The 23,813-nt window shown below is 46.5% G+C and overlaps 1 protein-coding gene, 1 long non-coding RNA gene and 1 pseudogene across 2 annotated transcripts; 1 reads left to right on the forward strand and 2 right to left on the reverse strand.

The window, feature by feature from the left end:
* Positions 1-1,244: 1,244 nt before the first annotated feature.
* On the reverse strand, positions 1,245-10,739 carry LOC117849488 (uncharacterized; annotated as a pseudogene).
* A 2,883-nt stretch (positions 10,740-13,622) lies between these two features.
* On the forward strand, positions 13,623-14,939 carry LOC117850000 (uncharacterized). Its single transcript, XR_004639146.2, has 3 exons — positions 13,623-13,866; positions 14,252-14,344; positions 14,447-14,939. It is a non-coding gene; the product is annotated as an uncharacterized lncRNA (long non-coding RNA).
* A 6,025-nt stretch (positions 14,940-20,964) lies between these two features.
* LOC117850182 (uncharacterized) lies at positions 20,965-22,964 on the reverse strand. The gene is made up of 2 exons (XM_034731989.2): positions 22,547-22,964; positions 20,965-22,232 (listed from the first exon to the last, which is right to left on the reverse strand). The coding sequence occupies exons 1-2, from the start codon at positions 22,773-22,775 to the stop codon at positions 21,370-21,372; spliced, it is 1,092 nt and encodes a 363-aa protein (XP_034587880.1). The 5' UTR covers positions 22,776-22,964; the 3' UTR covers positions 20,965-21,369.
* Positions 22,965-23,813: the final 849 nt, after the last annotated feature.

Consider the following 23,813-nt stretch of genomic DNA (forward strand, 5'->3'; position numbering starts at 1 on the left):
TAACTAAAGGCCATGAGACGATGAGATAGTAAATCTAAAAAAAGGAGATACATGCAAACACATTGCGTGTCCCGGACGGTGTGGTTTGACGTGGCAGCCTCTGTGTCGTCACGGTCGCCGCATAACTGCGCGCAGTACGTAAATCTCGATCATTTGCCTTGCCGGAGACCATGCATGACAAAGCTAGCATCACATCCTCTCCATGGATCCGTTGCCTCTAGCGCCTAGCCTGCCTGATAGGTCACAAGGCAAGCGAAAATTAAAGCGAGTGCACCAAGTTGCTCCGATCTATCCACCTCGCTCGCCGCTGCCAGTTCCACAGAGTAAATGTTGTCAGCAGAATACCCCCAACCAATTTCAGTCGGGGACATTCCTCGCGTAGAAAGTTGGTCGTTTATTAGACCAACGCCACGACACAAAAGGCTGGCGGTACGACGCTAAAGGCCTTCACCCAGTCCAATTTTGCCACCATGCGTATACTGTAATAGAGTTCTGGGACGGGAAAAAGAAGAGAGCAGGCGATTGTGACTGTCCAACCGCTAGCTATACCGGAAAGAGCCAAGGATTTTTTTTTTTATTCAGCAGCCCGGACTTCCATTCCAAACACGCAACACCACTTCTCTTCTCTTCTCTTCTCCGTCGAGAACTCCACCACCTGAGAACGCTCATTTCATGAGCCATTATTCAGTTAAGTCACGCGAACGACACAATCGCCTCGTCTTAGACACCGAATACTCCCTCCATCCTCAAATATAAGGCGCAGCGTTCCATTTGAAATTTTGGGTTAGCGCTCTCGCTGACTACTGTGCCTGCAATTTGGAACGGAAGGAATATTATAACCGAAAGAAACGAGACTCAGCTGGCAAATTGTATGCAAGGCAGTGTGCACCCAAGAAGTTAAGTTGGGGACTGTTGGATAGATCTATCCACTTCATGTGATCATCATCAAACATAACAGGCTAGCACCCAAGGACGCAAGGTAGTAGGTGTTTTCCGGTTTCATGTTGCCACAGTACGCCCAGTACATAAAGCTGCACAACGAAAAGACGGGGCACCTCAATTACCACGAGAGGTGTTGCCAGTGCATACGGCGACCGAGGACGGAGGAGCCTGCTCCCCTAATTTGATGCTCATATGATCATAACACCTGGCAAAGGCATTACTCGGCCATGTTCTCCCTCTCCCCCCACCACAGCCCACATTGAATTCCGCCGTTTAAAACGGGGAGGATTGGGTGGTCCAGATTCAATCAGGGGACGCTCTTAAATTGCACCATGAGACCTTGGCAGGGGATGGAATGAAACATCCAACGGCCGTGTTCGTTTCGAGTCTGTTTCTGCTTAACAGAAAAGAATTCAAGCCGCATGGACGCTCAAGCAACCTACTGCAAACATAGCACGGAAGAAGATGCTACAGAGAGGACGAAGCGTGGTAAGTCGGTGAGGCAATTCTTCTGGCTGCTACCCCCAAGCTCCTATACAAAACTGTGCCCACAGTTCTTCAGCCTTCACATCTCAAGTGCCTGAAAAAAGGTTGGTAGAATGCCAATGAGCTTGTGTGCGACAAAGAAATCTGCAGTGCAGGGTTATATATATGACAACTGAGCTAAAAAAAACAAACAGACAGGGACATTTTTCAACTAAGGACAAACAGGAACATAGGGGAAGATATCCAGCGACAGTAGCGGTTAGGATCAAATTGCTCGTGACCAATTCATTGGGAACTGCAATCAAAGATTCAGCAATTCAGGGAAAACAGATAAGGGAAGGCGTACCGGGGCAGCCCGCATCCACCTCCCACCCATCCAGTCGCAGTGTAATCTCAGCTGTCCATGCTCGAATTCCAACTCTTCCCTCCAACGCTTGAAGTAGACCATGTACTTCTGGTTGCTGATAACCTTGGATACCACGCCGACCCACCATGCATCGTTGCAGAAGGCATCAACCTCATCAAGTAACTTGAATCCATCAACAACAGGGATATGTGGAGGTGGTGGTCTAATGTGCCGCGATTCTACAGCTTCTGTCAAAGGTTTGGTCTCATCGTCGGCCTTCAGTGTAGCATATTCCACCACAAACTTGCTGCCAGCGGATTTAAGAACAGTCGCCTCAAACCAAGCTCCATGAAAACCTTCATCGTCGCTGCTGACTTCAACCTTGGCGCCTTGTTTAAATTTTGCTTTCAATGTATTCTGAAAAAGACAGCCAAAGGGCATAAAAAACAAATTGGTTAGTTAGGCACATTAGCAGTTAAAAAGGTATACATACAGCTGTGCATATCACTATTATGAGCTTGTAACTTGTAGTTTCAGAACATACAGGAGCGCAGATACTTTATAGATTACCCACCCTAAGAGGAGCATCCTATTCCTACCAATAACTTTGATCGGCACTTAGAACACAATCAAAGAACAGAACCACCATCGTGTAAATTTTGCTTTCAGTACATTATAAAGAAAGGCATAAAAAATAATTTGGTAGGTAATTAGCAATTACAAGGCATAACGCACATCAGCACATCATCAGCATTATGAGCTTGCAATCTATCTTGCACTTGCTGTTTCAGAAATCAGAACATACTGGGAAACGTATTATGCTCCAAATTCACCAACATAAGAAGGGCTTCCTAAGATATCATCGAGTTTTGCTGCTATTCAAATCATCAACAGTTAGTCGGTTATAGATCACAAGTTTGAATTCAAACAGTACAAAGTCCACAAGCAGTTTTATGTACCTACCATGGATATGGCTAAAAACATCTTTCCTCCTTTCCTTTTTAATTCTGGCAATAAGCTATATCAATTGCTGGCAGCTGCCTCTCCTAATAAACAGCTGCCCACATTGAGACTGGAGTAAAGATAACCATACATCTGCATGGGTTAGAATTAGATGATGATTTTTTAAATTCTTCTCCAGTCATAGCCTGATCATCACCAATGAGGAGATTGGAAGTAATGCAGGTCTTTTTAGCTGTTAAATCTACAGGAGCTGCCTTTTAAAAGAGAGTTAAAAAATAATGGAGAGCAGCTGACATTTCCATAGGGTGGAAAAACTTCTGTTGTATGTTCCAATTAAAAATTGGCTTAAAAATTCTTGATGTCTTATCAGATGCCATTTAGATGACAAAATGCCACTTAGATGGCATCAAACTAGCATACTGAATAGCAAGAAAATTACGTATCAGGGCTCAACAGATATTGCTATGTGCTATTCTTCCACAATAGGGAAAATGTGTGCTAGGGTAATATACAGCTGAGAGTTTGTAGGCTGCTTATATTTGGAACCATAAGACCTGAAGGAACAACTGTCTAAATTGGTGTAGCAATCAGCCACAGATAAATAGCAGACAATGCGGTTCCCATTCTCCATAAACCAACACCACTTGAGACAATGTAGAAGTTTTCAACTCTGAACCAACATGCTTTGAGTAACGGAAGACTATTGGTGCGAAAGCAACTTTAGCATTCAAATAAAAAATGTAGAGGCTTTGTTCTTAGCTCGCAGAAAGTGCCTGGTAATCTCAAGATAAGGAGCAACATGATATAGACATCCAAGGAGAAAAACTCATGGTGATCGATTAATCATATGTAAGAAAATAAAAGCCGAGAACTAATGGGACTAAATGTTCTTAATATTACATCTTTTGTACAAAAGTGAAAGGACAAGAACCAGATAATGCTTTAGAATGAAACAAAACAATTAACTTCCTCGTGACCATACAGTGCAGGACATCAAATTCCAAGGCAAGAGCAATATGTTAAGAGATTACATTATACAACATATTCCCATCTATATTAAAGCCATAACAGAGTTTGGATTATCTTAACTAAGAACTTTTGGGTCTGGTGGGCATTCTTCTCCCTTTTAATATGTATACTTATGTACTTACTAAAAAGTGAAAGAAACTAACCCACAATAAATAACAATTCAGGGTGTGACTTGAAGCAACGAAGTGAATTCCTAAAATGCTAAGGACCTGCCAGTTTTACGTTATTCTTTGAGTTCCGACTTCCGAGAGAACCAAGTCATACAAACGAAACAGAATGCAAGCAACATTTGCTTGCAAAATATGCCTAAGCAAGAAATCCAAACAACAGATACATGCTAAGAGTCTATGATTGGTCATTCTAATTGCAGAAATCATGGTACTTCATTAACATTGTCAAGTAATGAAGCTGAAAGTTCCAGAGAAGAGAGAAAGGAGGAAGTTAAGTGTATTAAATCCTTGTGTCGCTAAAAAGCAGATATTGTGGCTGTGAAATGTACAAGAACGTTAGGCAATATTTAACCATACAAAACTTGATGGAGTATATCTTAGATCTTATAACAAAGTAACATTTGAAGGAAACTGTGGAACTGGCCAACTGCCTACAGATAGAACAGAAGCTTCAAGGTTGTAACATCTACTTCCATTTTAATATGGCAAAAGAACAGCATCTGCATCAGAAATAGTGCAAGTTCATATGCACCAATTCATCAATCATTACTTAAAAACATCTAACACACATTGCAGGCAATAGTTAAAAATCTCATATGTTTATAAAAATATATATAAATTTCAGAGGTCATATTTGTAATTAGTTAAAATAAGAGCAAGGCAACCCCAGGAAGTTTGGACAAAAACAAATTCAAGTTTAACAAATATTTGAAAGAAATACAGATTCTTGAGAGATTTGTGCGGACCTGTGATTCCTGTTTCCATTGACCATCAACCCAGTCACATCGAAGCCTCAGTAATTTCTGGCTCAACTGAACTTCCACCCCCAAATGTGCCGGCTTAAATGTGTATTTTAATTCTGGATGAACATCAGTAATCACCCCCAGCCACCAGCCACCGCCTCGGAATGCTTCAACCTCATCATTGATGCAGAAATGAATAGCTGATGCTTGTGGTGGGCAAGGCCTGACATGCTTCACATCAACAATCTCCTCCGACAACGCAATACCATCACTCTTTGAAACAGTGTACTCCACTAAGAGGTTGTTCTTCCAGATAGTCTTTGCCACAACTGCAGGTAACCAAGCAACAACAGAATCATCTTCCAACTTGGAAACTTCGATTTGCATTCCTTTTGTGTATGGCATTGTCTTGGGTATCTCCTAGCAGGCAAAGAGCAGTGGTTTAGCACTCAATGAACAGCCCAATGAAGGGGGAGGAAACATTATACAGGTCACAGAAAAGAAAATAATAACAAGATCTAATCTACCATGGTCAACACAATGGAGGGAAAAATACAGGTGCTGAAGCCCACTGATTTACGTTAGCAGTCAAAGAAGGAAATTGGTTTAATGTAAATGACCTAACTTCTAACCAACAATGTTAGGCAGTCAAAAGCTACTAGGAAGTCTGACAGCATCTATCTCTAGCATACATACTATCAAGCAGAAATATAAATTCCTTCGAAGATTTCTGTTTCCAACAGAAAGGATTTGTAACATCATTAGGAAATTGAGGGTTCACTACTTCTTCAATAGTTTTGAGCATTTTAATTTGATGAAGCTCAGAAACTATACAAAAGAAAATGTTACAGATAACTAAAACCCCCCATGAGTATGAAGGGGCTCAGCTTTCCTGGTTCAGATCGGCTAGTATCACTTCATTGCAGCACAATCCATCTCTAATTGAACACATTCAGCGCATCCAAATAGCTTGCTTTGGTAACTCAACTCGATAAAAAAAATCTGATGACCGGCAATCTTCCAGCCTCCATGACCACAAGCACACTCACAAGTTCTATATCATGCAACACCCTGAAACCTTCTCTAAGACTCTAACTGCTGAATTACTCGAGCTAATATAGATACAACAATGAGCATATCGCATAGGCTATAGCACTCATCTCTATCTGTTCCAATGTGCAAAGGCTTTCAAACCAATCCAAGGATCCACAATCCTCTCACACTCTGAAGTCACCATACAACAACGTTTGGGATTGCCGTTTCTAACCCTAACATGAAATCATTTGGAATACCGGAAGAGGGACGGATTTTTTTCATGGATATAACGGAAGAGGGACGAAATTTTCTTCATGGATTACTAGCTTATCGGAAGTTGGAAACCCTTACTACCATGCTATCGGGGGAGCACCACTCGCCGTCGGCCCACTCGAGGTGGGGTCGGATGTCCGTGGCGTCGAACTCCATGACCTCCCTGGTCTCCGGGAAGCACACCTTCACCTTCCCGGCCCCGTCCGCGCCCCCGAGGGCGACCCCGAGCCACCAGGCGTCGTCGTGGAGCGCGTCGACGGAGGCGTGCACCGCGGGCGCCTCCCCCGACGCGGGCGCCCGGAGCGGCGGCGGGCGCGGGCGGAGACTCCGCGCCGGCACGGCCTCCCGGAGCTTGCGGTCGGAGTCCTCGGACTCGAGCAGGGCGTCGTACTCGACGGTGTAGCCGCGGGGCTTGGTGCTGGGCCCCACGACGACGGCCGCGAAGTAGGCCCCGCGCAGGCCGGGCTCGTCCGGGAGTACCTCCACGGGATCCCCCGGACTGAACGCCTCAGCCGTCTGCGGCGACGCCGCGTCGCGGCGGCGGGGCGTTCGCGGCGGCCGCATTGGCGCAGCGGTGGTGAGAGCGGCGGAGGGGGAGGGGAAGGTGGAGGTGGGCTGGAGACCTTGGAGTGAACTGCGCGAGACCGGAAGAGAGAGCACAGCGGCGAAGAGCACGTGACAGGGTTCCTACGGCCCGGGTAGAAGCTATCCGCCGTTGGATCTGACACCGTGACACGTGGGCGGTCAGATCACTGCAGGATTCGTTATTTTTATTTTTTTAGTGCTGGTCACTGTCGATCTTTCAAAATTCTTTTGTAACAAATTCCAAATGTGACTTCTGAAAACAGGAATGAACATCGTATTGTCACCGTGGAGTACCAATCCATTGATACAGTTTTATTACTTTTCGGTTAAGCTTGACTTTTCCAAATTAAAATACATTTTCTATAAAATGAATGAGTACATTACAAGGAAACAATTCAGTTCCCACAGAATTTGGAAAACAATCCCGTGGCATGATCATCTTTTCACAATTTTCGCTCCAAAAATGAGCAGATTTGATGTGAAACAGAAACTTTTTGGACGCAACCAGCAGGTTTGCAAAAGCCATAAACCATTTTCGATCCATAGCAAGGTCATGCGGTCTTTGGCAATCAAACCAAGTACAGACCTGCTCAAGAAACTCTGACAGGCGCAGCAACTGAGGGAGCAACGGCAATGCCTGTTCTGCGTTTTGCTCCCGCACATCACTAAATCAATCATTGTAAGATGAGGTACTCACCGACAGCCCAAGACGCTGGACGAAGGGTTCAACTATTGGACGAACTTGATCGGCCAGAGCTTGGGCCTCTGCAGGTGTGCACGCATACCCCTTGCTTAAGATCCCGACATCCAGATCGGGAAGATGGCTTTTCAGCACTCCAAGAGCATGGAAAGCGGCCATCACAGCACCTCGGGGCAGTTCGGCTTCAACGCAGGACATCTGCTCGTCCAAATCCACAAGCTTCTTTTTCAGGTCTTCAATCTCCTTGTCCTTCAGCTCCAGTCTTTGTTGAAGGCTTGCCTGCTTGTCCATCATCTCCCGAAGGTGCTGTGCGTCGGCTGTAAACCAAAACAAGGGTAAGAGGATGAAAGAGACTCTGGAAATCATGATCCGAAGAATTAAAGCACCAACCTTCAGAGGCTGCTCGGAGTTTGGCCACCTGTCCCTCCAATTCCTTGGCCTTAGTCACTGAATGATCTAGTTGAGACTGGGCTTTAAGCCATTGCTCTCGGCAACCTTTCAGCTCTTCGATTATGACATCCAAGGGAGTGAGCGGGGATTTGGCTGGGGACTTGCTGCATGTCTCTGCCTCAGGAACGGGTGTGGTGGCAGTATTCTGTACTGCCTCATTCTTCTCGGCATCGGATTCACAAGTAGGGGGCGAGACGGTAGCATCTGGGGCAGCTGCGGGCCTGAAATCACAACTCACTGATTCATTCATTGGAAGAGACAGCTTCAGAATGACTTTCCTCCTGTGAGCAGGTGCAGGAGTGGGCTCAGGTTGTGGAGCAGGTTTTGCCTGGCCAGAATTCTAACAGGTTTCAACGATTTAGCAAGAGCAAAATTTTCAAACAAACGCTCGAACATTATCATCAGTGGTACCTGGTCATCTGGACGAGAAGCATCTCTGAGCGGGCGCTTTTCAATGTCTGGATATATCTCCTTGGAAGACGACTCATGACGATTGTTTTCTTCAGATGGCCCAAGCTTGGAAGACTTGTGTTTCTTCGTTAGGCTTGCAGCAGGGTCAGGCGGTCCATCAACTCGAGTTTTCCTCTTCTTTACTGAAGCAGCACTCGGAGGACGAGGACCGGATTCTGGAGTAGTGCTCTTCTCAGAGAGAAAAAGAAAAGAAGTAAAGTGTATTGTATTTTTGTGTCAATGAAGCAGATATTGTGGCTGTGAAATGTGCAAGAACTAAAAAATTCCAGACAAGCAATAGTGGAATATATGTTAAGATCTTAACAAAGTCACATTTGAAGGAAACTGTGGTAAGTGGCGAACTAACTACAGATTGAAGGTTGTAACATCTACTTCCATTTTAATATGTCAAAAGAACAGCACCTGCATCAGCAATAGTGCAAAGCTCACATGCACCAATTTATCAATCGTTACCACACATTGCAGCCAATAGTTAAAATCTCAAATGCTAACAAAAAATGTAAACTTCAGAAGTCAAGTTTGTAATTAGTTAAAACAAGAAGTATGGACAATAGGTGGACCTAATTTAAGTTTAACAAGTATTTGAAAGAAATATTGATTCTTGGGAGATTTGTGCGGACCTGTGATTTTTGTTTCCATACACCATCAACCCAGTCATATTGAAGCCTCAGTAATTTCTGGCTCAACTGAATTTCCACCCCTGAATGTGCCGACTTAAATGTGTATTTTAATCCTGGATGAACATCAGTAATCACCCCGAGCCACCAGCCACCACCTTGGAATGCTTCAACGTCATCATTGATGCAGAAACTAATAGCTGATGCTTGGGGTAGGCAAGGCCTTACGTGCTTCACATCAACAATCTCAGAGAATGCAGTGCCATCACTCTTTGAAATAGTGTACTCCACTAAGAGGTAGTTCTTCCAGAAAATCTTTGCAACAAGTGCAGGAAACCAAGCAACAACAGAACTATCTTTCAACTTGGAAACTTTGATTTTCATTCCTTTCGTGTACGCAATTGCCTTGGGTATTGCCTAGCAGACAAAGAGTGGTGGTTTAGCGCTCATTAAACAGCCCAAAGGAGCGGGAAGAAACATTATACAGGTTACACAAAGAAAAAAAATATAGGAAGAGCTAATCTACCATGATCATGAAAAAATACACATGTTGAATCCTATAAATTTATGTTAGCAATCAAGGAAGGAACTCATATTATCATAAATGACCTTACTTCTAAGCAACAATGTAAAGCAGTGAAACCGTACTAGGAAGGACAACAGCATATATCTCTAACATATCTACCATCTAGCGGAAATAGAAACTCGTTCAAGGGTTTAAGTTTACAACATAAAGCGTTCATAACGTCATTAGAAATTGAGGGCTTAAAACTTCAATAGTTTTGAGCATGCCGACTTGATGAGGAATAGAAACTAGAAAGAAAAAACAACTGCAGATTACTAAACCCCGAATGAATATCAAGGGGCTCAAATGCTTTCCTGGTTCAGATCAACTAGTATCACTTCATTCCAGCACGATCCATCTCTAATCGAACATATGCAACGCAACCAGGTAGCTTTCTTTGGTAACTCAACTTAATAAAAAAAACCTGTTGACTGTCAATCTTGCAGCCAGCAGGGCCACAAGCACACTAACTCGAAGTTCCATATCCTGCAACATCCTGAACCCTTCTCTAACTCCTAAATTACTCAAGCTAATATAGATAGAGATCCATCAGTTACAACAATAGGTAACAATCCATATCGCATAGATCATAGCATTCATCCTTATGCATTCCAATGTCCAAGGGTCCACAATGTTCTCACTCTGAAGCCGCCAACCAGCAATATATGGGATCGCCATTTCTAACCCCAACAATGAAATCACATAGACTGACGGAAAAGGACGGAATTTTTCACGGATTAGTGGCTCGTGGAAAGATGGAAACCCTTACTACCATGATATTGTGGGAGCACCACGAGCCGGCGACCCACTCGAGGTGGGGTCGGACGTCAGAGGCGTCGAACTCCATGACCTCCCGGGTCTCCGGGAAGCACACCCTGACCTTCCCGGCCACGTCCGCGCCGCCGAGGGCGACCCCAAGGCCCAAGCCACCAGGCTTCGCCGAGGAGCGCGTCGACGGTGGCGTGCTCCGCGGGCGCCTCCCTCGCGGCGGGCGCGGGCGGAGGGTCCGCGCAGGCACGGCCTCCCGGAGTGGGCGGTCGGAGCCCTCGGGCTCGAAGACGGCGTCGTACTGGATGGTGTAGCCGCGGGGCTTGGTGCTGGGCCTCACGACGCCGGCCGGGAAGTGGGCCCCGCGCAGGCCGGGCTCGTCGGGGAGCACCTCCACGGGGTTCCCCGGGTTGAACACCTCGTCCGGCTCTGGCGGCACCGTGAGGTGACTGAGGTCCGTGAAAAGGTTGCCGTGGCGTGGCGTTCGCAGTCGCAGCGGCCGCATTGGCGCAGCGGTGGTGGGTGCCCGGCGGAGGTGGAGGGGAGGTGGCGGAACTGGAGGGGACTGCACGAGCACGAGACTGGAACTGGAAGAGAGCCAAGCGGGTGACCGGTGAGCACCTGAGGGGCAACCACAACGTTTTTTTCAAACCAGTCCATATAATTGGGGTCCACATGCAGTCCATAGTTGTAGAAAGAATCATCTACCCTCACTTCTCACTTTTGATTGGGTAGCTCATAGTACTATAGGTGATTTTTGTTATTTCCTTCGTATGGACTACTCATATAAAGGTACTAGGTGGTTAAATGGAATATAATATTGCCTATGGACTACTTTCCTACCACATTATGGTCGCCCTGAGCGGTGAAGACTGAAGCGCACGTGATAAGCGAACTGCAAGCCTCGGTAGCACCGGTGGCCTTTAGGGGAAATCATGGGTTGGATCCGATGAATTCTGGTGGATTTTCCAGCATTTATTTCTGAGTTGTGTAGGTACATACGCGTGTGCGTTTAGTGGTAATGCACGTTTTCAGAGCAGTAGTCTACCCAATCTTTTCTCTAGCGTGTATATGAACGCGCACGCATGTACGTACGTACGGTGTAAGTGTGGTATGTGAGATTGTGTGTTCTATATATGTACCCTCTAAAAAGAAGAGCACATCCTATAGCCTGGGGAGAGCTATCCGCCGTTGGATTTATAGCCTGGGGAGAGCTATCCGCCGTTGGATTTGCCGTGTGGACGATCAGTGACCGCATGATCCAATAATTATCACGGTGGAACATAAAGTTAAAAGAAAATTGATCTTTTTTTCAAATCGCACAGTGCATACGCTCACATACATGCACGTAGACTCATCTCTATGAACACACGCACGCACTCCTACCCATATGAGCACCTTCGAAAGACTGAGCCAACAAATCCTCAATATTGACGAAGTCACCATTAGCGTTTCACTATCAACAGACACATTATCTACCACTAAAAGAGTACTATCACCATGCTAAGTTAAGAACTCGAACTCGAGTGAGCAGGTTACCAGCTGAGCTACCCTCGGTTCGAAAAATGGATAAATTTGGCTATAAAAGATGGCAGTTAGTTAGCGTTAATTTGCTTGACTGCTCCTCTCACGGATCTGTTTTAAAAAGTAATGAAATGAACTTCATATTGGAATCATATCCTTTGTTTACGCTGCAAGCCTGTCAAGCATCATCAGTCTAGTATATGCATATCCATGGAGTAGTATATCCACGGACATGTATACGGTGATGGTCAATGGACTACTCCTTCATTCCAAATAATTATAGGTCGTTTTGATATTTTTAGATGCATAATGTTTACTATGTATTTAAATATAGTCTATGTTTAGACGTATCCGGAAATGTCACAATTTAGGACGGAGGGTACTTACTTGGCACGGGCACAGCTGCCTTAAAAATTATATAAACAGAGGCTGGCCCGGTCTCTCTCAAAAAGGAGGGTCAGGCCTCTAGGCCGATTGCGTTTGGGCCTCAAATGAAAGGAACAGAAAAGAGAGAGAAACCCTCATCATCACTGAGAAAAAAGAAGCTAATCTAATTCCTAAGCTGACTTGACAAGAGCGACTCTAGCAGGCATCAACTGACGGGCCCAATGGCCATCAAATGTCACCATCCTGCATCAATGGGGCTTTGAATTTCACCGCCATGGATCCACCACACTCACATGGCATACAGCGCGCAGCTCAGCGCATCAGTGCTGTGGCCAGATGCAGACACGCATGACCTGAAGCCTAAGCAGCTAGCTTAGCTACACTTCTTGCATAGTTGCATATGCATGGTGTTGCAGGCTTGCAGCAGACAGCTACCAGCTGCTGGGAGAGACAGCGACAAGCTGAGCTGAGAGAGCAGTTGCTGCTTTGATTTGGTAATAGATGACTTGTAAATGTAAGTACATGTCGTGCTTATAGTTGTGGGTGGGCGTTTGTTTTCAGAAATCAGCTTTTCATACATGCCATCCTCTCGATCACGCAGAAGACCCAAGCAGTCAGTGCAATACTGAAAATGGAGCAAGTTAGACAAGAAACCGCTCTGTTTCTGCAGCATCTGCTGGCCATTGTAAACTGCAGTTTATTAATTAATCCCACAGGTATGGCTGCGACATTTCTGATCCCTCTCCTGAATCCAGGGTGTCGATCCTGAAGACCACATGCCCCCCGTTCCCCATGAGAAGAGAGATGGGCCGGGGGACATGATCTCTAGCTCCGCCTGCATTCATGGGGACTCAGCACGAAGACGACGACGCTAGCTAGCGTCTTCTGCATTATGGCGCTGTTCAGAAACTGCGTGCTCCTCCACGTGCACGCCATCAGATGGCTTCAGAGTTTGGAGCACTGCGAGTTCGAGCAATATACTAGCACTCCAAGCCTCCAGGTTTCAGCTCCCATGCACATCGGAGTTCGCGAGCTGACGACGAGCATTGGTTAACCCCGACAACGACCCAGCAGATGAAAAGGGGAAATATAATGCAGATATCTTTGTCGATCTAGAGGCTAGTGCGTGATCTTCACTACTAATTTGCTGCAGGAATGCATGCCTTGGGGGATTCCATGATCCAACTTGGTCGCTTTCCCTGATCATCTTCACAACAGCTAGTAGATGTCTTTTTTTTTATTCTTCATCACAAGCAAATTTCTATATAATCATATATCTGCATTTGGTGATTTTACAATTAAAGAAAAAAAATGCATAGGTGAACTGTGGTAGCTTGAGATCAGCCATTACTGAGTGCACCTGTCTGTACTATACATGATCTCCAACAACTTTTCAATATTCCGGCCCTCTATCACAGTTTCTTAAATAATTTACTGATGCAAATAAAAAAGAACTCGATCAAGACAAAATAAGAGGGAGATCAGAAAAGGACAGAGATTCCCCTCCTAGAGTGAGAGCCAGGCTAAAAGGCTTGGGACTTGGGAGCCACTTGTCCCTTGCTCCCAGTTCAAGGAGGCCCTCCGTATCAGCCCACCAGATATGCCACTAGTCCCTGTTTGGAGTATAAATAATTGTGCATCCGAGTGAGGAGCGAGCAGCGAACTATAGTAGTGACTAGTGAGAGTGAGGATGTGTGGAGCCTGGCCTTCTCTCCTGTGCCACTGCTAGTAGCTACCAGTCCACACCAAGATCTATCTGCTGGAATCGATATCTGAATAACTTATATAGCCTCTCATCCCGATCAAGCGCAGGTGATCTTCATTTCTCATGGATGTTACTCCGAAAAACTTGCATTGCTTATTTCAATTCTTTCATGCAGCTGCTGCTCTTGTTTGCACTGCACACTGACCAATAGTTTTTGCTGCTCTCTCCTTCTCATCATATCTACTCTCTCAGTGTTTCTCTAAACTATTTGTAAGTTCTCCTAACAAGATCGACAAGCCTTTACTGGACCTTTGAGATGTGTTACTGGACATCAATAGTCTCCAGACCCTGTTTGTCTTCTAGATCTCCCCTAGCTACTTGGTCACTCCTTGCTTTCTCTCTTTGATTCCTCTTGCTTCCGACATATCTCATCTTTTGGAAACTAGTGTGCAGTACTGATGATGATCATTAATGTCCTTGTTTTTCCTGCAGATCCCTGATCCCGAGCTGCCCAACGTCATGGTGAAGGATGACCCTTTGGATAACGAAAACCCTAGATCTCACACTGCTAACAACATCCATGTCGTAAGTGTATTGCTATCGTTACTTTTGAGAATCGAAAGAGAATATATACACATACAGTTCTTTGCAGTGATATGTCTATTGGTTTCCACATATTATTTCCAGGATAACAAGAGGGAAGAAATGTCCATCATGGTCTCATCAGTCAATGATCAGTACAAAACGGCGGCGCTCGACTTCCAGAAAGACAAAACTACTACCGATCGACCCCGACTGCAAGGACAAGCTAGTGTTCGCGTGGCCACTCCCACATAGCCTATGAACCGGTGCTATCCCGTTTGAGCTTTTCATTTCACGGAACCTCTCCTCTCTGGCATTTTCTGATTCCTCATGCCAGAATTAGTATTCTTGACCTTGTAAGGCCTCTTCTTGACCTTGTAAGGCCCTCCCTCTACGTCTGGCGCCTCCTAGCACCTCCTTCTCGCTTCTTTCTTGCTGCCCATGAAACCAGTCTCACCATTGCCGTGTTAGCCGGGCTCTCGCAACCACCTATCTCCTGCTCCCTTCTATCCCTCCTGAGCTAGCTTATCCATGTAATATAACCATGCTTGATTTATATAAAGCGCTGGGTTTATTTAATATGACGATGATTATTACATTTCTACTTTGTAAGAGTAGTCCACTTTGCCTTTTTTTTTTCATGGAGATGCGATGCAAAAACATATGCAATGACCACTTGTACTCCCTTTGCTTTAGTTAAAAAATAATAGAGTTGAGAGATGCCAATTGTACTAAAAAGAAGCAATAAGTCTCGATCGTTGCAATACAATGACACCAAAGGGCGGCAACGAAAACTATATAGCAAAGCAAACAACCACACACCAAATAATTTAACAACAAGAGGCAGATGGCTGAAACCAACGACAATGCATGCCAAAATGCATTGTCATGTCTTTGCCCTGCACCGAAATGCATGTGTTTTTGTTTTTGTTTTTTCGAAAAGCTTGCGGGAGCACAGCTATGACATTTAAGACGAAGAAGCAAGCATTGTTCTTACACGGTCGATATTACATAAATTAGATTAGAGACCACTCTTGCGCATAAAAAGATACTTCCTCCATTTCGTTCCAAATTGTAGGTCATTTTAACTTTTTCAGTTCATAAATATTATTATGAGTGTATGCCTAGATGCATAACAATATATATATATAAATCTAGAAGAGTCAAAACGACCCTAAATTTGGAACGGAGGGAGTACATGAATCGTGAAATTGGACTAGAGGAAACTCAGGACCTCCACAGGCCACTTTGCGAATGTTTATCGCTAGCTGCTTTGATCTCTTGTTCGACCTGCATAGCGTTCATTTGCTTCTGCGCACCGAATCGAAGTGCATGCGCTGGTCTAGTTATCAAAGCATAGCTAGCAAACGTTTTGCGAGATGATCTGAGATGCTTATATAGTTGGAATTAATAGTTGGGCGAATTGAATATTCATTCATTCATTTGCCAGAGAAGTGGAGATGCACGTACGTATTAGCTGCAGGTATGCATGCCATGTCTTTCGTGTAGCTTTATCAGGGCAGGCATCCGGCCACTTGGGAAACGGTACGGTGGTCCGACCGGTCCTCTCGATCTCGTGCAGCAAAATCACTGCATGTGGCTTTCCTGCTAGCAGCTGCATGCCCTGGGAAGAAACATGCATGCTGCATGCATGTGGCTGCCAATGCATGCGATCGACGCTCAATTATTTGGTAGGCTTTATTTGCTGCAGTGCATGCAGGCCCGTCCAGCTCGCTGAGCCCGGGCCCTGGTCATGCAATGCAGGACCCATCGGCACGCAACGCACAAAACTCAGTTGGTACGTGCATGGTAGCAGGCAGAGCTAGCATGCGCTTCTTGGATGCTTGCCACTGGCCTGGCTCTCGTTTAGTTTTGTTCATCGGTTCATCCACGGATTCGCGGTCGTGTCCAACTGCTGCCTGGTGTTGTAGTTGTACTGATCATAGAGATCAGACAGATTCCCTGCTCGCATGTTTGATCGATGCAGATGCATGCGTGATGCCTGGCCTGCCTGCCGAGACTCACTGCATGCCCAGTAGTGTTATTTGCTGCAAGCAACTCCCGTGTGTGCGTGCCTACGCGCCCATGCCCGTCTTTTCCATCGCTCGATCGATCACGAGTACACGTACGACACGTTTGCACACGCAATGCAAATATGCAATGATATATCCCTGGCTATACCCTCGCTCTCTCGCTGCATCTGCAAGACCTGAACTGTTCAGCATGTCGCGTATCGCCGTCGACATGTGCTCGTGCATGCGTCCATGCATGTGTACGTGCGCGCTAGCTAGCTCCATGCATGATCGCTCGACAACCGACAACTCGATCACATAGTACGTACACGTACAGTAGCCATCGCTTTCTTTACATGTAAGTAACTTTTTCGCAGGAATTCTTCGCGGTGGTACAGTGCCACTACTCGCTGTCCAGTCCAGTCATTCGTGCGCATGTGTTGCGCCGCTTGGAGTGTAGCGAGTAGCGACTGCTCCTCCTGAGCTTCAGAGCTTGTGATCATGAGCCATGCATGACCCAGCTAGCGCCTATGGATGGGATGCGTGTGGCAGAGTTTTGGCACGTACGTGAATGTACTCCGGCTCCATGTAAAGCATTCGATCTTATTTGCTCACAGGTAACTTCTCTCACTTGTTTGTCCCCGAGTACTGATGATGAGTTCCTTTTTTTTTTGAGTGGGTTACTGATGATGATTTGATTGAGCACCTCGCGGTAAAAATGAGCAGCAGGCCAATGGACATCTGGGCCACAACTCAAACATATGGGCCTTCCATTCGACATGTGCTTATTATATCCCCTTGCATTCATTTTACATGGGCCGTTTCACTGTTTCGACTATGCGCGCGCGTGGAATTTCTTTCTATCTAAAATCTTTCGCAATATCTGAGCTCCCTCGCTTTCAAATGTTTGAGACCAGTGAGATAATACATGGATAGTTGAGATAAGGTGTGGAACAACCCAACCAACAAAATTTTTATTAATGGGGATGAGTGAATCATTAGTTATTTTGAATCTCAAACTTTCAATGCATATTGATCTCATGAAGCGCGAGCCTATTATTGTTTTGACATTTTCAACACTGGCTCTGGTAGTTTCCACTGTTATAAGCTCTTCTGCCCTAAACTCACTTCGATGGGGACGTTGTTGGGTGTTGGGTCACCCCCATCTTACCACCGCTTTGCTATAGCCGCCTCAACCGCTAGCCACCAAACTGCCAAAGGCCTCCCTTTAGCCCATTCCCTAGCAAGAGAAGCTGCCGTTTGTACAGCCCTGTCCCCCTAATTCTAACGAGCACATGGCAGCGTAAGGAGTAAAAAAAATAAGGAGGAAGAAGAAAAGGCCGGTGTCGACAAGAGACGGAGTTGTGGCTCACCGACAACAAATGATGTGCGCCCGTAGATAATGTATAGTTGTCCCTTCATTTGGCATCCGTATTATTTTTTCTTCAGTGGATCCGTCATGCATTCCAACTAGCAACAAGGGACTGTAATTCACATTTTTGAAAAAATATATATCTCAAAATATCTAAATGAATAAATGTTTGTATGCTTTATCAACTCTTCAAAGTCAAAATGGGCATTCGCATTTTTCTTATAGGAAAATTGCGATATCTCACCACGTGCCACTTGTGTGCATGTTACAAACTCTACTATTTGATCATTAATGAAAATCGGTTTTCCCATCTCCTTTGGAGATGATGATTCCACGATGGTTACATGTATGTCACGCAAGTGCAGACCAACGACATGCATGTCTCCTACATACCGAGAGACGAGAATGAAGTAGTCCACTACCACTACATAGCTAGTGGAGCAGCATGTCACGGCTGATGCCAAGTGCGTCTGCTACAGCCTACAGGCTGCAGTGTGCCGGTCCGAGCTGACAACGACAGTTAGATCGGACGGCTCTGATCTCTCGGCAGCAGTCCCGCGCGACCGATCGGCGCCGTCCGCCCGTTCGCGTTCGTTCGAATAAAGACGCGCGCGGAAGCCGCACGAGTGGGCCTGGCCTGCCTTATCCGGTCGCGGACGTCACCGTGCTGACCCCGCCCCCGCCCGCTGGCCACGTTGACGCGACGACCGGAGCCGGAGACCGACGACCGAGCTCGGCTCCCTTTGACCGCACGGGCGGGGGGGGGGGGGGGGGGGGGGGGGGGGGGGGGGGGTGGCGGCGGGGCGGCGCGGGGGACGTCCAGCTGGCATGCCCGGGCTGACCGCCACGTCACCTGCTTAATTCTGCTTGCTCTTGCTGGCTGGCGTAGCTGATCCCACGTTTACAATGCGACTACTACTATGCTAGGAAAGGCCAAGGTAAACGTTCTTAGACAGAAGGGAGTAGTAGAATTGTTGTCTATAGCTTATATCCGGTCGGTCAAAATGCTTTTGCAAGCATAAAAAGAAGCACAAGTTCTCGAATACTAGTTTGGTTTTGGATGCCCGGCCGAGACGATCATCAACAAGCGCATGCATATACGCGACCGTACCCAAGCTAGAGGAATACTCGCGATTAGCTCTTCTTTTATTACCACTATTTTTACGCAAAGGTACACAGTGTCCATGGCTACATGCTCGTAGGACTTGCATTTCACATGTACGTGCCAAGTGTACGAGGACACGTAGTGGCAGCCTTGCATGCCTTGACCACCATCGAGTTCTTAATTCTCTACTCCGTTCCAAAATATAAGTCATTTCAATTTTTTGGGAGTCAAATTATTTTATATTTATCAAAATTATAAAGAGGATCATAAAGTTTCATGGCACCGAATAAATATACTATAGAAATATATTTAATGAACAATACTTATCTGATATCATGAATGTTAGTAAATTTGATCAAATTTGAGATGCTTTGACTCTCTAAGAAAGTTGGAATGATTTATAATTTAGAACGGAGGGAGTAATTACCAACAGGATAAGGCAAAAGTACAAATAAAAGTTAGCACACGTTTCGTTGAATTGTTCGTTTCGTCTCGAACCGGCCGATCGATGGCTGTACGTACACTGGCACTTGTACCGGTCCTTGGTCCAACAAGAAGAGAGTATTACGTGTATTTGTACGGTGCGGTGGTGGTGATGATGGTGGGAATGTGCGATCTCTCCGATTCACCGACCACCTTTTGCGTCGGCATTGACCGAGACTGTTCTTCGTTCTCACTTTGTGGGTGCCATGGAAACCATTGGACGAACCTACTGGCTACTATAGCTAGCTTAGCTACAGTCTACAGGCTCTAGGTATAGTAGCGTAGCCATGTCTGCAGCAACAAACATTAACAAACTATATAACACAAGGCAAGTTCGGGACGCAAACCAACGCGTGCAGGGACATGGATGCCTCTAGAAGACTAGAAGAGATCGATGCGATGCGCCGATGCGTGCCAACGTCCTTCTTCTTCCCAACTTGTACGTTTTTTTTGGAGGTCTCCATCCATGCTCAAAAGAAAAGAAAGAACCTAGCTAGCTACTGGATGTATCTCAATCCGCTTGTTAGTTTGGCTCTAGCTTAATCAGCTTCTTGTATAGGCATGTTGGGCAGAGAGCGCTAACTCCAATAATTTAGTTCTTGTAGTAGGAGTAGGAGCTATATATGTGTGTTGCGTGCATTATTGGGCGGTTTCCTCGTCCCATCGTTTCCATATGCATATGTACGATCTTGGATAATGATGCAAAAAACCTACTTGATGGGATTGTGAAAAACCGAAAAACTAAAAGAACCCCCTTCGCCAAATAGGGACAATTATTAAGTTTCTAATTACTAGGACTTGTAGTCGTCAAATCTTTTTTAACTTTGACCAGTGATGTATGAAAATTGTATAAATTGACAACATTCTTTTGTTGCTACTATACTCATAACAAGAAATACTCATCATAGTATATTTTCTAAAAGAGTTTTACTCCTCACCAATCGATTGATTTCTTGCATATCCATCAATCACCCAAAATTGTACTCGAAATTGAATTAGAGATGGGGATTTAGAGTTAGAGTTGGGGGTTTGGGATTTTGGGGTTCACCTATGTATCCGGCTGCAGAGGAAGCTTCAGGGCGGCTTGCCTGCCGGCGCAGAGGCAGAAGAGACGGCGGTGGCGGAGCAGAGGCGGTGAGGGCACCGTCGGAGCCAAGCAGTGGAGATCCCCGGTAGGCAGTGGAAACGACAGGGGCATCAAACCCGGATGGGTTAGCGTCGGGTGGTGGAGGAGGACGGCTGCTCCGGTGGCGGAGGCTGCTGGAGCAAGATAGAGGTGGGGATGGCAGGAGCGTCGCGTCGGGGGCCTCGCACGGCTTGGGCTATCGGGACGAAGATGAAGACGCGAGGAAGAGAACGATAAGAGAGAAGAGGCGCAAATTTGGATCGTTGGATCTACATCCAACGGATGGGAACGATGATTGATGGAAAATTGATATTTCAATAAAATATTTAGTAGTTTGTCATAATGAAGAATTGAAGATCATGTCAATGTCCTGAACTATTTATATTTAATTACCAAATATATTAATTCTTCGAACTACCATAAATGGAAACTATATGTAAAGATGGTCTTAACTTAGTTTCTTTCTTAAAAAAATAACTTACTTATTTTCTTCCAAAAACAAAAGGAGTCTTACATTAGATTAGATTTCAAGAAATTTTTCGAGTGCACCATCTAAACTTCAAGTATATATGAATTTCTTTACAGTTGAGGACGCCGGACAAGAAATGAATGCAAACTTTGTAAACTCCCTATATATGGACGCACGCACGCAAAATTGAAACTGAACTAAGCGCAAATCCGAAAAAAAAACTTCTAGTAGAGTAGGAAAAACTATGCACATGTTTCGAATTCGTCATCATACTAATATAGACCATCTACGAACTAGTTACTTGTCGATTTCCTTGCTGATGTGTACGTGCTCCTTGTCATGAATTTCTTCCTTTGTCTCCGACAATATTCTTTCACATGCCGAGTATTATTATTCACTTGTGCCTTGATGTGTTCCTCTCACTACCTTGTCTAGCAGTTGCATACGTACGTGCATCTGCATCAGCACAGCTGCTGTAAGCAAAGGTCCTCCAGGCTCCACAGGTTGTCCTCGAAATCGGCGAACTCGAAGTCCGGCAGGCCGATCTTGGAGCCACCGTCGCTGCCGGCGGCCGCGAGAAGCTCCGACCAGGTCCCGGCGAACACGTCCTCCTCCTCCTCCTGAACTACGTCGTCGCCGCCCGCCGCCGTCGGTTCGGCGGCCCCGCAGAAGCCTTCGTTCGTCGGGGTCGCCGCCGACGCGGCGTAATGATGCTGCGCCCCGTGCGACGTCGCGTCCGTCAGCGACGAGCGCAGCGCGCTGGAGGTGTCGTCGGGGCTCATGGCCGCAGGCGCCGGCTCCTGGCCCGGCTCGCTGTAGCTGTAGTAGTCCGCGTGGTAGTAACCACCGCCGTGAGCCTTGCTCGGCGGGACGACGCCGTCGGCGCTTTGCCCGTGACCGCCGTACGGGCTCGGATGGTAGTACGCGGCCGGCGCGCTCGCCGTGGTCGTCGCTGGCGCAACCAGGGCCGCCGGCGCCGCCGGCGCCTGCGCAACCACGGCAGAGCCGCCGGAGTACTCGGCCTGGATGCGCTCGACGAGGCGCGGCATCCAGACGTGGCGCACGACGTCGCGGAACTGGCGGCTGTTGACGTCGCAGCGGAGCTGCTTGGCGTGCTTCTGCACGCGGGTCCGCCAGTAGTTCTTGATCTCGTTGTCGGTGCGCCCCGGGAGGTGCTGCGCGATCTTGGACCAGCGGTTGCCCCAGCGGGAGTGGAGTTCGAGGATGAGCAGCTGCTCCTCGGCGGTGATGTTGCCGCGGCGCACGTCGGGGCGCAGGTAGTTGAGCCACCGGAGGCGGCAGCTCTTGCCGGTGCGCTTCAGGCCTGCGCGATCATCGATCGATCAGTAAGCAAGGTCTGGCGAGGAAAATTCAGGAATTACGAGGACATAGATGGTATAAGACTACTCCAGCACAAGTTGATCGATCAGTGGCTGCTGAGCTAACTTTGCAACTAACAAATGTCAATGAGCCATAGCTAGAGAGGTAGCTATGGTGGCGATGGAAAGTGTGTCATCTTTGGCCAAGTGATCACGAAGCAGACGTTACATCTCGGCTGTACTAGTATATTGTATTCAAAATTTATCATATACTTATATAACTATGGGCACTAAGAGCTAATCGATCGGCGGCAAGTACCTGCAGAGCGCGCGAGCGAGTTCCAGCGGCCCTCGCCGTGGGCGGCGATGTAGTTGACGAGCAGGAGGTCCTCCTCGACGGTCCACGGCCCCCTCCGCAGGTCGCCCTCGTCCTCGCTGGCGACAGGTGCCGCGGCCGCCGACGCCGCCGAGCCGCCGGGGCTCATCGCCAGCACCTCCAGCTCATCCAAGCCGCACATGCCCATGTCCATGTCCATGTCCATGTCCATGCTCGACCAAGACGGCGGTGGCTGCTGATGGCTACGGCTAGCTAGGTAACAGGGTTGAAGGAGACGATGGCAGTGGCGATCAGTGAGAGCAGGTATGTGTGGTTTGGAGTATGGAGACTTGAGCTGAGGATCGGAGACAGGGAGAGGCGAGGCCGCGAGGGGGTGGTATATATAGGTGATCGGAGGCGACGAAGCGAGGAGGGCGGAGACATGTGGGGTTGGCCTGGGGACTAAATAACGATGGATCATGCTTGCTGCTAGTGTGGTTAAGGCCGCAATTAGGAGGGATGGATTAGCGAGTAGAAGCAGCAGTAAAGCCGAAAGTGGAGGAGGGCGCGTGCGTGTCTCGCCCGATTAAAAAATTGTTATCCAACTGGATCAGGGAGAAACGGGCTGCGAGAGCTCTGACCGTTGACGCGCCGCGGCCGCGACAGGTACTGTAGCATCAGGAGCTGCAGACTGCCCGTAGTACAAAAGAACTAATTAATTACTCGCTATAAACACCATGGTTTAGCTAGTTTTCTTACATGAAACTGGAAAAAGATAGTCATCCGATTTTACGTATATGACTTTTACAATTATATAATCAATTTCTTTTTGGACTAATTAGTTTTGTCCTAAAGATCATAACTAAAATGGCCAACTGATTTTTTTTTCTGTTTTCTTCCAAATTTTTTCTTGGGATTATTCCCAGCAGGACTTTCTATCGACCTGTATTATCTTTTTGGTCTGAGGTATGTATATACATACATACATATATATATATATATTATATATATATATATGGTTTGCTAGCTTTGTCTATAATAATTAATTTGTTTTCGAGGTGGGATGATGATTACAGATCGGCCAGGTGCTAACTGTCTTTGTGAACATCATTAACCAGTGGATTCAATTGCCGAAAGAGAAGTGATGGGTAAGGACGAACTGATCCGGATTGTTGTTAAGAGAAGCCGGTCCCGAGGCATCTTTGAACAGCACCGGAACCTGTTCCATATTCCGTACGAATTCAAAAGTAGAATCTCCATATGTATTCCC

Source organism: Setaria viridis, chromosome 3 (genome assembly GCF_005286985.2).
Source record: "Setaria viridis chromosome 3, Setaria_viridis_v4.0, whole genome shotgun sequence".
Classification (NCBI taxonomy): Eukaryota; Viridiplantae; Streptophyta; class Magnoliopsida; order Poales; family Poaceae; genus Setaria; species Setaria viridis.